The sequence below is a fragment of the Corythoichthys intestinalis genome, chromosome 12 (assembly GCF_030265065.1).
Source record: "Corythoichthys intestinalis isolate RoL2023-P3 chromosome 12, ASM3026506v1, whole genome shotgun sequence".
NCBI lineage: Eukaryota > Metazoa > Chordata > Actinopteri > Syngnathiformes > Syngnathidae > Corythoichthys > Corythoichthys intestinalis.
In genome coordinates this window covers 46,408,922-46,423,748 of record NC_080406.1, presented here as the reverse complement: position 1 = coordinate 46,423,748, position 14,827 = coordinate 46,408,922, and the positions used below count along the sequence as shown (strand labels likewise).

General features: G+C 40.1%; 1 protein-coding gene across 1 annotated transcript in view; it reads right to left on the bottom strand.

The window, feature by feature from the left end:
• The window catches only part of LOC130927226 (receptor tyrosine-protein kinase erbB-4-like), a 453,841-nt gene that overhangs the window by 176,281 nt on the left and 262,733 nt on the right, over positions 1 to 14,827 (bottom strand). Inside the window, exon 3 of the mRNA XM_057852903.1 lies at positions 2,661 to 2,847. Within this exon, the coding sequence (XP_057708886.1) occupies positions 2,661 to 2,847 (187 nt within the window). The remainder of the gene's footprint in view (positions 1 to 2,660; positions 2,848 to 14,827) is intronic.

The following is a 14,827-nucleotide window of genomic DNA, read 5'->3' as shown; positions in this document are numbered from 1 at the left end:
CGTATGCCTACAATTACAAAGAGACAGATCGTATCAGTTATGACTGTTCACTGCAGATAAAGTATTTTGGCATATTCAAAAAAATCTTTTTGTCACAATACTGCATGGGTCTAAAGTCCACAATTAGAGAGTCAAACACAAAAACTGACCATTAAAAACACAAATAATATTGCTTATCAACTGTTGTTTATAATCTCTTCCACTGCCATTGACGATGGCATCTCATAGCTCTTTTCATCCTTCTGCTGTGAATTTAAATTAGTTTGTGAATATTGGCGTCAAATCCATTTAAACTGCAAGGGTTGACAGCAATTTGCTGCCAACTCTCCCAGTTCAAATGAACTTGACGTCTATCGGCATTAATGGCAGCCAATGAGTTAAATCAATCAATAAGTCCAATTAATTGAATAAGTCCAAAACTTACGGTAATTAGGGGAGTTGGACTTATGTATGGTATGTCCCCGATCCGATTAAATGATTATCATTTGAAGAGAATCGGAATCAGGTGTTCAAAAACTGTTTTTTAAAATGGATTTACCCGACTTGCATGATTTTGACTTGACGACGCCGGGGCCTGTCCGTGTCTACAGTCGTTCGTTTTTGGGTTTTTTTCCCTAAATGTTGACTTTTGTATTGTGATGCATGCTTTTATTTTGGTGCAGGAAGACAAGAGCAGGTAGTACTTCTACACGCGAGTAAGAGCGCATGTACACATGAAGAAGAACATATTTGCACACACAAAGAAGAGCGCACGCACACACACGAGGAATAGCGTTTTGCTCCCACGAAGAAGTTGCAAAGCCGAGTAAGAGAGAGAGGAGAAATATTGCAGTTGCAAACCTGCGCGCACATTTGTTGCTTGTAAAGCATTCACAGAGGCAACACCTGTATATAAAATAGTTTGTAGTGTTTATTGTGCATTTTCAACAGTGGTCAAATACTTGGGGCGAGTTTATGTGATTGTTTTTGATGAAGCACGGACGCTAACTGATACATTCTAATTGTTTGTGTGGATTGTTATTGCCCTATCAGCAGCTTGTTATAAACCCAAATTTGAATTGCTGTTATTGAGGATGAAAATGATTTAATTTTATTTTTGTGTCATTCTGCAAGCACTGTTGTCATTAGCAGCTGAATAAAGTCAGCAAACCACACAGACGTTTGACATCGTCAATTTTGGAGCTTAGCTCGCTGTCTAGCTAGGATTTTAATAACAATGATAATAATAATTTTTTTAAAAAAGTCTAGCTAGGATTTAGTGTTAACGTCTTGGTGAGGACGGTACAATGACATATAATACATGTTTTTGGATAGTTATTTTGAGATTTGGCGGGTATTTAGGAGTACTTGAAGGGTTAATTTTGATTTACATGGAAATTCAGGTTATGCCGCCAGCATAGGAACAATTTCATTCGTAACCCGGGAGTAACTGTATTCGTTTTTAAGTATTTATTCATTGGTCATTATTGACCGCAATACACATACTGTAATCCAATTTGACTGGGGGGCTGACAGCAATCGAATGACAGTGAGACCTGATCACCCAATGCCTGCCTTTCCAGTTGAAATGGATTTGATTTCCATAACTGTCCAAGACAGTTAGGGCTGGGGTTAGTTAAGGGATTCAAGAAACAAAATAATCTAGATATATAAAGACACTGCAATTAAAGCGCTTGACATCCAATCCATTTGAAGTGGGAGGGTCGCTAGTGAATGAACATTAATTCGTTGTTAACCTCCCAGTTCAAATGGATTGGACATCTAGTAGTCATAAACTCTTTTAAAGACTTTTAGTTTTTCATGAGCCACAAAACTGGACGGCTAACATCATCCAATGGCAAAAAACGAGATCCTAAAAAAACATTATTATTATTCTTTAATTTACGTATTATTGAAAATGGTATTGAGTATTTTTTTCAGTATAGATATCGAGGTGAAAATATTTTAGTATCGCGACAGCAGTAGTCTTTAGGTGTGACTATCCCTGTGGCTTATCGTCCAGTGCGGCTTACGCATGAACAAATAGACACTTGGATGGATGTTTTCTTTTTCCATAGTACATTACCGAGGTATCAGATCGGGATTGAGAATTGGCAGATTCTCACAACCAAGTGACTTTCAAAAATATGTGATTGCGACATCCCTAGGACCACATACGTATTTAATGCAATACTGTTACAATTCACTGCATTCCTTATACTTTGCAGCTGAAGTTTTTGTATTTTGTTCTTCAAAGTGTACTGCACTTGCATCGATAACATCAACTAATACTTACTGATACAGTTTATAACTGTGGTCTTTCAACAAAAAATGAACTGTTTCACCATATCATGCACCCATAACAACAGTGTAAATAAATCGTTTGATTCACACTTACTCTGGCATAAGCTTTCTCAACTATGCCCCGCAGGGAAGATGCTTTTCATTTGTCTTGTCAAAAGCCTCATTTCGTTATGGCTTCTGGGCTTGGAATGTCAAAAAGAAATGCAGCAACAAAAAGGTCCATTGTTCATGAGGACACTGAACCCCCCCTCCGCACGCCTCCTAATCAGCTATCAATTTCACAGTCTACTAATGAATGGGCGGGTTTTACAGTTCGATGGTTTGTGAGACACTTAACATTCTCATTACAGGACACAGAGCAGACAAATGTCACTCACCCGTGAGGTTCCTCAGGCCTAACTGACGCAGGCCAAAGTTTCCATCGTGCCTGTAGTTGAGGAAGATTGCGAGTGAATAGTGGCCCTCGTACAGCTTAGTCCCTCGGATGATTCGCAAGTTCTCCAGAGGCAAGTATTCAAACTGGTTCAGAGCCACCAGCACGTAGCCTGTCACTTCTCGGATCGACTGCAAACAGAATGATGGAATCTTCTGTTAGTGTATTTGAGCCATAGAAAACATGGAGAAGTAGCTTCAAATTTTAAATCCATCTGTGAATGAGTTTACTTAGAGGTCGGATCAAGGCCGGCCCAGCCTATACGCAGACTATGCAGCTGCTTAGGGCCACCCCCCCAATATGGTAACCTCATTTTATACGTTGTCAATAGAGCATTGTGAAAATTGTGGCACGCATTGCCGTTTATCTATGCAAACATCTATTTTCTTGTCAATACAATCTGGCAACCTGGGGAACCTGCTTTGCCATTATTGGTGCTCAAACTTGCTTGGAAAATAGATGCACGAATATGTCAAAGAGATTTTATCCTTCTGGAGCAGAGAAACGAAAGAAGAAAATCGGAGAAGAAAAGAAACAACAGTATCAAGGTAATAGAGCATGTTGTTGATGTTGTTGTGGTTGTTGTGCAAGACACTCCGACTCCCAACGTTGTTGTCAGCTGAGCTTGTCAATAAGTTGTAGTGGTAATTGCCATTAGCTGCAGGGCGAAGGCCTGGAGCTAATCAAGTAAAGCTGAGCAAGTTGTCACCTGTCGGCAACGGCAAATGTACGGCTTCCGCTGATTGTAGTCAAACGAAATATTGGCATCATATGCATTTGGACTGGAGAGCGTAGAAATAGGCTACGTCTACACTCGGACGGATAATGGCCTTAAACATGTAATTACTTGGACTATACCACATGTCAGCTACACTAGTATGGATTAGTTGTTAGACGGTTAATGTAGGCGGGTAATGTTACCCGCCGCCCGCGCACTGCCTAATATGGACTGCTGTCACCGTACAACATTCGGATACTCAGCAAGGGACGTCATGCCGCCGCTCTTTTTAGTGGGGCATGACAGCATCGTAAACAATGGAGGCGGACGATCATGACGTGGCTTTCCTGCTCTTTTCTTTTCCTCACATTTTTCTTGAACCTTCAAACTACGTCTCAATAATGTGCTTCAATTCAGTGCCAATTTGGGTTCCTCTAATCGCGGATAAGGTGGAGATGAGCGTTTTTTTAAAACTCCCGAGTTGTCTCCGATCAGCCTGCTGCGGTGCTGGCTCCTCCGAACTCAACTCGAACATGAGTACTGTATATAAAAATGCGTAGAGGAAAATTAAACCCCGAAAAGTGACCTGCGTGATACCCTCAGTCAAAGAGGCGCGCTATCAGTTTTTTTTCCCAGACATTTCTGCCTGTCAAAACTGTTGCCACTTCCAGGATCGCCACTTTTATGCACAAGCAGCCTGTTTGCGGCTTCCAGCCACCCAGCGCCACAACATATGCTTCTATTTGTTATTTCCCAAGTGGTGGAAGAGCAAATGAACATCGATTGTCACATCCCAAGTAATGATGTCAGGCTTCCGTTGTTTTATAAAGATGTATTTTAATCACAACACGGCGCCTGCACGTAAAGCAGAGTGTGCTCTCCCTTCCACTCTCACTCGTGTGTGATGCGTTTAATTGCGATCATGAAAAAAACAGTGATCACAAAATAATGACAGTCTAAAAGGAGTGGTAATTTCGAAATTTTCCGTGGGCTAAGAATGAGTTTCTGTTTCAGAGATAAACCACGCGGGCGATGACGTAACACATGAGGCTTCTCCTTTTTGCGCATGCGTAGTTTGTGCAAATGCAGGCGTACATTGCCGAAGTGGGGGGGGGGGCCTTAAATGCACCTTAAACGAAGTGTGGACAGGTATAAAAAAATAGTCGGCAAAATACCGTGGAGAAAATTAGCTGTCCTAGTGTAGTCATTTCATTTATATTGGACATTATTATCAAGTGGTATGTGTCATGTATCAGCCTATGGTGAATCTACTTAATTAGTTGCCCACTCCCCACAGTACAGGTTTTTGTTGACAAATATTTTCCTGGGCTAAATTTTATTCCATGTAATCATATTTTGTACTTTGGGTGATTCAAAGGAGCTATTGAGAATTATCTTGGAATTGGAGGTGGAGTGCCGTCCTCTTTACAAAATGATGATTTCCCCAAATGTACAATTCAAGGTAATGCTTGGCAATGTTGTGTACATAGTTATGAGATCAAAAATCAAGAAAGATGCACATTAAGTTACAATTTTAATACATTTTTACAAAAATATGGGCCCCTTGGCATTATTTTGTTTAGGGCCCACAAATGGCCTACGGATGTCTAAAATGTCATAGTTGCAGAGAGGATATAGAGCAGGGGTCCCCAAAATTTTTCCTGTGAGGGTCACATAACTTTTCCCTTCTCTGATGAGGGGCCGGGGTCAGTTTGTAACAGAAAAATTGTGACGATTGCAGGAGTACCTAAATATAAAAAAAATATTGTTTTTCAGAAAGCCACAATCAAATAACCCTTTCTGGATTCTTCACGGAACAAAAGTAAATAAAATAAATATAATATAATATAATATAATATAATATAATATAATATAATATAATATAATATAATATAATATAATATAATATAATAGATAATAACCAGATAACCCTCTCTAAGTTCTTCACAGAAAAAGGCCAGAAAATAAGTAACACTATTGAGAAAAAAAAAAAAAAAAAATCTAAATGCTCTCTGGAATTGTTCAGGGGGCCGGACCAAATGTGGAGGCGGGCCATATCCGGCCCGCGGCGCGTAGTTTGGGGACCCCTGGTTTAGAGTTTTTGGTGTTTCTAAAGTCACTCCCTGTTGTTTATCTATTATTGTTTGATTTCCCTTGTTTGACTTGAGTTTCTTTTTTTTGTTGTTGTTTTGTTTTTAGTTTAAACTACCTCTGTGGGTCAAACATGGGTCACTAGTCATTAAAAGTTCCTCTATTTGAAGCATCTTCTGCTTCCTTTTCAGATAAGGGATTACCTGCTTTCATTTTAATTATCAGATTTGGCTAGGTATTTGTCTTTCATTTTTGTTATGTGGAGTCTAGACTACACGTGTTATTTCATTTCAATGACTTGGAGTCTTTCCGGACTTGAGCTTTTGCCAACTCCCTGTCTGGACTGCTTTCTTTAATTGGGTTAAGACCTCTTGCAGGTTAATAGACTTTGAATGGCATTTTGCCAGCTGCCTTTGTAATTATACATTTGGCCCAGTTTGTGCGATCTCTGCACCTGACTCAAATTCATGATGTTGTTTTTATAGACTTGTTCAATTATGCAGCATACAGCAAAATTTGGGGGGATTAAGTAGTGAGTTTCAAAGGTATTGCCCAATACAATGATAAGGGTTTACATTGCTCTGCTGACATTGATTTTATATCGGTACCTTTTGTGGAAACAGAAAATGAAATCGAAAGCGGGTTTGTGTGAACCGTTATCCCTTCCTTTTGAAAAACAAACAATATTTAAATAACCACATTGCTGCTTCAAATGGTTCGAAGGGCAGAAAACAGACAATGAACCAGAAAAAAGTGTCAAAATGGAGAAAGGGAGGTGTGGAGAGCCAGAGCATGCATCATATCATTGACAGCATGTGCCTCTGAGGTCACTCTCTACATATTCAATCATGCCAGTAAGTTGAATCAGAGCATCTGAGTGAAGATTATTTGCTCCAGGGCTGGAGACCACACTGCAACACTTGCAGCTGCACAGGGTTCAGCGATCATGTCTTGTACGGGGCCTGGGGTGAGTGCGACACGAGGGCAGGCATTGCTTCGCACTTTAAATGTCATTTAGGACCGGGTATAATGTCTGTGGAGACTTTGGCAAAAAGCCACCGAGAAGAAGCTGATGTTGAATGAATCAAAGAGACAGGCTGTGCCCTCTTTCTCACATTCGCCATCATGGTTGCTGTCACTAATAGACAGGCGGTCAGATACATCTTTCCACACTGGTCCGCTGATAATCAACAAGTGTGTGCGTGAAATTCTATTGCAGCTGATGCACTGAGCTGATATAAGTGCTTAGGAGGCCCTGGCCTAGCGGCATAATCATTGTGGCTGACAGCTGTCAGAGAGCATGGCCATCCACCACCAGTAACTAAGCCACGGCTGCAGCTCCAGCGTCATTGCCCTGCTCATTCCCATTAATCGGAACAGACGGTCCTTAGTCTGGTGAGTGCATGTGGATATAGTTGAAACAATGAAGGGAAATATATAGCCATGATACGAGTGGCCTAGTTTAACTATTCTGGAAGGGTCTGACAGCTTTATGGGGACCGAAATATTACGTTTAACAAGTTGATCTTACTGAGTTCAAGTATTAAACTTTGTTTAAGGTTTGATGACAGAAAAACACAACATGCTCTCAAGAGAAATTAGCAATATGGGGGTACAAGGGTTGCACGTCTTTGCAAAAAGTCGATCTGTCTGAGAGGCATCACAAGATAGATAATTCAAGAGATGGATAGTTTTTAGTTTGCTACTCAAGCAAGAAAAAAAATGAAAGAAAATTAAAAAGTGCTCATTAAAATTACCCTCAAGGCACACAAAGGGGGCAGCGTTGCAGCCGCATGCACAGCTTTATGTGTGTGTATTTGGCAGCGTGTCTAAGACTTGCTTTTCATATCGCCAGAGAGACATATTTTTCAATAATTTTAACACATGGGCTGCCAGTGAATGCAAATAGACGTCAAATACATTTGAATTGGCAGGGTTGGCAGTGAGTGAACGCATGTACAATAACTGCCAGATCTCCCAGTTCAAATGGATTGGATGTCTATAGGTGATAAACGAAATTCGTAGCAGAAGGATGAAAAGGGCCACGATTGGACATCTATGATTGTCGGTGGCACTGAAAAAAGTTCAGGACGACTGCATTCTTGGGATAAAATGAGCTCTAATGGAAGTTTTCGGAGATGGTAACAATCAGCAAGACTTATCTTACTTCGTATACTTCCTGTTCAAGATCATAGTGCCAAGGTCTATCTATGGTGACTTGAGTGGAATTCGAAAAACACCCTGGACTGGTGGCAACTGTGAAAAAGAACGCACCACTTCAAACATATAACTGCGCCAGCACAATCGCTGAGTATATACACGCCAATGAAACAGATAAACGATAAATAAATGTCACATATACAGGTCCTAATGTATGTGCCAGTAAAAATGATGAAAAATGTCTTGTAAATTTGACACACCACAGAGAAGAAAATTAACTCATTCACACCCAGCCATTTTCACCAGAGCAAGGCCCTTCGCTCCCGGCCTTTTTACTGGATTTTGACTGAATTTGCAAGGCCCACAGAAAATTCTGTTCTATTGCTATATAAACATGGAACCCACCAAAAGAAAGGTTAGACTCTGTTCTTTCAGCAGGAAAAAAAGTAAGTTCATATCTTTTTCCATTCTTTAGAAATCAGCATTAGAAGATAGCTTAGTTTGAGCAATTTTCCAATTTCTGTTGAAAAAAATGAGAAATTGAGCTTTTTGTGAAAGCATACATTTCAAACATAACTTTGACTTTAACACAGCTATTGTTTTTGCTTTAGTTATATGCCAAACATCTGAATGTTTGCCTTTTACAAAATAACATTAACAACAAGACAAATAGAGCTTTTGATAGCAAAGTAATAATTCCTTTACTGTACACATAACTAACTAAGAGATGACGCTGTTGTTGCCGCGACAGCCGGGTCAACTTTTCCCTCATCGCTGCCTGTCTCATAAAGATGGATTTTTTTGATTCTCTACGGGGTCTGCTCGGCGAGCAGCAAGGACTCAACAGCATCGTCCGCTGCACTGGTGGTCCCGGTCGTTCTGCTTGGTCGTCCAGCGCCTGGCATCCCGGGCATTCTCTAGGCTGTTCTCCATTCGGTCATCTTCCGCCGGCGCCCGGCCGTGCCGCCCAGCCATTCATTGCCGTTAAATCGGGTTGCGGGTCTTACCAAATGCACTACAGCCATCCAGTGGCCAGTTTTATTGCTTTAAAATGGATTTTCAGCTTTGTGCTTTGGAGCTAAATTGTATCAGAACCCAGAGATGTTTTTTGTAAAAAAAAAAAAAAAAAAAAAAAAAAAAAATGTAAAAGACTTATAAATATATCTTTGGGACACTGAAACAATTAAAAATAGAATATATTTGTATGTTTATGGGAGCAAATGAGTTAACAAGCATGCCAAATATGAATAAATACCAAAATCAACAGGTATAGGGCAGAAAACACTCAGGCAACTTGAAGTTCCGCCCTGAGATCCCCAATTTGGCCAAATTTCAAAATTGTCCTATATGCATGTGTGATACTGTACATCATTGGAAAGCTTAAAATCTTAATTTTCTGGGGGAAGAAACATTTTGAACAGGAGGGCATTTTTAGAAAAAAAGAAAAAAAAACAAAAAACAAAAATGAAACCCTTTTACCCTAACTTGAGGTGGGAGCATAATTAAAGACAACATGATTTTAACGAGCTATTATTGCTCACTTACCTTGTTTCGATCCAAAAACTCTGTGTAGCATGTCTCACCGAGTGTCACAAGACACAGCCGTGAATGGCCACAGCCGGACTTTTTGGGGATTTTATGGCCGAAACATGGTAATATAACAAAGTTCGCAATGCAGAAATCACAGACATCAATAGGAGTGGTCGAGATTTTCTTTTTCTTTACCCTTAAGTTAAATGTTTTTTTTCAATTTTTCGTTGTTTGGATCGATTATTTATCATCTAAAATTCGAGGAAAATGCGACAGTAACAAAAAAAAAAAAAAAAATGCAATTAAGCGATAGTTATGAGGTAGATATCCGTTACCTATTTACAGACATTATTCTTTTCATTGTGACGTAATTTGTTTAAAAGTTTAATATATGCGAGTGAATACATTTTTAAACTGAATATTAGATATAAATTAATGATTCTAAGCTAAAAATGACAGACATTTTGAATTATGAATATAATTACCTTCTTTTTATGGCTGGGTTGAAACAAAAGTGGTTGCGCAAAGTCTGGAAACTGGGGTTTCCAGGGTAAAACGGATTAATTTAAAATAGTTCGGGGACGTAATGAGCCATGAATCTGCTGTATGTGCTGCATATAGACATAATGTTATATCAAACACAACAGTTCTACTGGCTATAGGTACGTGTGAAATATTGTGCTTGCCTCCAAATTGCAAGCAATGTGTTTGTAGTGTGTAGGCATGTGCATTGAAGCAGACTTCCAGCTGTAGCCAAAATTTTGAATTGTAGACGGCTGTTGATGTACTAAGTGAAGGCCTGCAAGGGTAGCCGCTGGACAAGTGCTCAGGGGAAGCATATGGGGGATGGGAGGGTTAGGACACCAAGGACATCTCAAGTGGCGCAACATTATTTTTTTCCCTTATTCTCTTACGTTAGGTGGCACTGAGACTGACCGTCTACACAAACCTGAGGGAAGAATTTTTTGTTTGTTTTTGGGAAAAAAATATTTCTAAAGAATACAGTCCAGTAAGCATATTACCATATTATTTAAGAATACTCAACATTCAGGTATTCATATTGCAACACTTTAGTCAAAAATACTGTACAGTTAAAGCCTATTCAACAATTCATAGTCACATTATTGGGAGGGCTGCTCAACCCTGAAAGACAACCAAAAAAATTCTAAGTTCACAGACTAAGAAAAGCGCCAAGTTCAGTGACATTGCCTGGGGAGCTGTTCCATATTCTTTCCATTTAAATCTTCCAAAAAGCAAAGGAGTGTCACACAGCAGTGAGTGCTGTGAAATCTCCCTACCTTAATGTCTGCATACGTTAGTAAAAATGGCAATTACTGTATTTCAGAGCACACGCTTCACAACTGTGTTTCTGTCCTTTTTACTTGGTCTATTATCCGACTTACAAAGCTGGCAGTTTTATGTTCAAGAGCAGCCTTGCACAGAAAAATAGGAGTACAACGTAGAGAAAGAAGATGACATGCTTGTCATGTGAAAGATTAAAAGGAAAAGAACAACAAACAGTGGTGTGGCAGCAGGCGCTTGCTGAGCCAATGGACACGTAAATCTACTTTGTGTGGTCACCTTCATTAAACAAAGATCAGCCAAACAAGCTTTTCCACACTCAGACAACTGAGTGCCTCATATATGCACTTAGAGGAAAAACGACACAACAGAATTGAGTAATTCAAAAAGGAGTTAATACTCAGGAGTTTTGCACATTTCAGTACACGGTCATACTAAATATACTTGGCCCTGTCATTTTAATCCTATTCAATTAGGGCAGTAAATTACCTGTTAAATATAACTCTACAGCACTCTATTGTCCTAAATGTTTCAATGTAAAGGTAAATCTTTGTGTAGCTGCATGAAAGATACATGTATCTAATTGTACCACCTTTTTTACTTTTCTACTTCTAAAATTTGATGCAATTCTGTTGATATAGGAGGGCAAATCTACTGCCTGTTCATTGAAGTGTGACCTGTTGTTGTTGTTGTTGTTGCTGGCCTGTTATAAGTAGATAGCGCTGCTGAATGGTTGTCTATTAATATGAATTTGATACATTTACTAGTAGATCCATATACAGTGGGGCAAATAAGTATTTAGTCAAGTTCTCCCACTTGAAAATATTACAGAGGCCTGTAATTGTCAACAATGGTAAACCTCAACCATGAGAGACAGAATGTGGGGAAAAAAAACATAAAATCACATTGTTTGATTTTTAAAGAATTTATTTGCAAATCATGGTAGAAAATAAGTATTTGGTCTATACCAAAAGTTCATCTCAATACTTTTTATGTACCCTTTGTTGGCAATAACGGAGGCCAAACGTTTTCTGTAACTCTTCACAAGCTTTTCACATACTGTTGCTGGTATTTTGGCCCGTTCCTCCATGCAGATCTCCTCTAGAGCAGTATTGCTTTGGGGCTGTCATTGGGCAACACGGACTTTCAGCTCCCTCTTCACCCCGTGGCGTCAAAATGACAACAAGAACGGGGAGCAAAAATCCCAGAACCACACGGGGGGACCTAGTGAATGACCTACAGAGAGCTGGGACCACAGTAACACAATGTGCCACCAGGGACTCAAATCCTGCACTGCCAGGCGTGTCCCCCTGCTGAAGATAGTACATGTCCAGGCCCGACTGCGGTTCGTTAGAGAACATTTGGATGATCCAAAAGAGGACTGGGAGAATGTGTCATGGTCAGATGAAACCAAAATAGAACTTGTTGGTAGAAACACAGGTTCCATTGTTTGGAGGTAAAAGAATACTGAATTGCACCATACCCACTGTGAAGCATGGGGGTGGAAACATCATGCTTTGGGGCTGTTTTTCTGCAAAGGGACCAGGACGACTGATCTGTGTAAAGGAAATAATGAATGGGGCCATGTATCGAGATATTTTGAGTGTTAATCTCCTTCCAACAGCAAGGACATTGAAGATGAGACGTGGCTGGGTCTTTCAGCATGACAATGATCCCAAACACACAGCCAGGGCAACAAAGGAGTGGCATAGTGTCATAAGAAGCATTTCAAGGTCCTCGAGTGGCCTAGCCAGTCTCCAGGTCTCAACCTCATAGAAAATCTGCGGAGGGAGTTGAAAGTCCGTGTTGCCCAACGACAGCCCCAAAGCATCACTGCTCTAGAGGAGATCTGCATGGAGGAATGGGCCGAAATACCAGCAACAGTGTGTGAAAATCTTGTGAAGAGTTACAGAAAATGTTTGGCCTCTGTTATTCCCAACAAAGGGTACATAACAAAGTATTGAGATGAACTTTTGGTATTGACTAAATCCTTATTTTCCACCATGATTTGCAAATAAATTATTTAAAAATCGAACAATGTGATTTTCTGGGTTTTTTTCTACATTCTGTCTCTCATGGTTGAGGTTTAACCATGTTGACAATTACAGGCCTCTGTAATATTTTCAAGTGGCAGAACTTCCAAAATTAGTGGTTGACTAAATACTTATTTGCCCCACTGTAACTACTTGTCGGTTTTTGCAGTTACTGATAATTATATCAAAGAATGACTGGTGAAAGAGAGGTTCTAATAAAAATAACGATGCTAGACATAGGCTTATCACTCTTCCTTTCATTAAGTGCCGAACCGTCAATCATGCTGAGTAAATGGTCATTATCTGACGCCGCTAGTTCAAACATGTAAGAATTATTGGTAGATAATCTTCCGTGGAAGCTCTCATCATCGCTAACGTTACGAAAAATGGATCCTGGACGGCTAGTTTCACTGGAAATATCACTATCCATGATGATACCATTTATAATGTCCGCCATGTCTTCTGTTGCCATCTGTAAATGACGTCTAACCCCAGTAATAGACCAGGCACGTCTACGGCGCGTCAGCATTGCCGCCGGGTCAACGCAGTGAAACGCGGCCATTAAAGTCATCAGCGTGTGCACACCAGTCGCAATGCGATTGCATTTGAGACGCGTCCTAGAAGCGGTTAACGCGTCGCGCTCGAAACGAACGGCAGAGTTTATTATTTGACGTGAGAAATGGCCTGACCGGATGTCACTTGTGTAAAAATACGGTGGATCCGGTCGATTTTCAAAATAATATGCAATTGAAGGAAAAGCGTCAAGGAAAATGAATGAATGAATGAATGAATGAATGAATGAATGAATGAATGAATGAATTTCTGTGTGGCGCTTTAACTTGAGAAGTTCATCAACAAAGCTTTTGAAAACCGTTCATAAGAAAAACAATGATTCATTGAGGCATTTCATTTGTAAAATACATGTTAAAATCTTTGTCAGTGGGATTTTTTTTCTCTGTAGCACGGGACTTCATTTTTTTTCTTTCATTCAGAAAGAAAGCCGACCAATACACAAGGTTTCTGAGGCAAATGGTTGTTGTATTATTATCTTTAAATACCCACTACACTCGTGCGATCTTGCAATCCTCGCATGAACCGATGGAGCCGCTCCACACACGTGGCTCGTAAAACGTGTCCTGTGGTAATGGGGGGCAAGCGTCAGTGGTGCTTTGATGCGCCACAGACGTGCCTGGTGTATTACCGGGGTAACGTCCAAGTTTGGGAAAGCAGAATTAACGGAGTGCTAAAAAACTAAAACAATTCTTCTTGCAGTTACGTGTCAGTAATGACAGTTGTTTCCGACGAACTCATCCAAAGTTTACATTTGTCAAATTACACCGAAATCCGAGGAACTCTTCATCTACCCTTTAAAGGTGTCAATTGTCAACTTTTGAATAGTTGTCCACTGCAGTGATCACTGTCCCTGAAAGGGTTAAACTGATATCATGTAAGCACTTTTATTGTAAATTCCAATAGACACTGCAACAGTAAATGTTGAACTGACATAGGCACCAACATAATGTTGACACAAACTGTAGGGTGTTGTTAGCCAGGCTTGCACCCACCTCACACACATGCATCCCAAGAGAGCGCCAAAGTCCCACTAACAGTGAACAAAAGAGACAGCGAGAGCCAGATTCACTAGATTAAAAGGGATTTCTCCCCCTTCCTCCTCCCTAGGCCGGAGCATTTGTGAACGGAAGTGTGGCAGCGGAACAAACCCCTCAGTTGAGTCACTGAGACGTGCCCAGTTTTGAAATCGAATCCTCCAATCCCCAACTTCAAAATGGGATGGAGAAGGAGGGAGGTTTGCTGGAGTCAGCAAAGCGATGAAGGTGAAAGGATGATGAAACAGACAGAGGGATAGAAAGCGGTACACTCGATGATCAGTCAAATGGATCAGAGTCCACATATATTTGAATAGGTAATTAAAACAGTTGCTATTTTCAGTTCGGAACTAGAAAAAAACAAAAATGAAAATAAGGGGTTGCTGTGCAGGGTGAAGGCATGTGTTTCATAAATTTGGGTCCATAATACTATCTTTTGTTGACAAGTTTTAACACTTTTTCTTTTTTAATTGTTGTTTGCAGTGTTGTTAATAACAGTGTGAGCGTATGACGGCGTTATCATTTTTATTCGGTAATAATCTAATTTATTACTTTTCCCATCTTTGCAACGCCATTACCGTGAATGAGGATGTGAAGGTGCGAGTTACTACAATTTGGTTGAATATAGTGCGATTTGTCTGATTTTGTCACAGCTGCCTTTGAGTGAGCA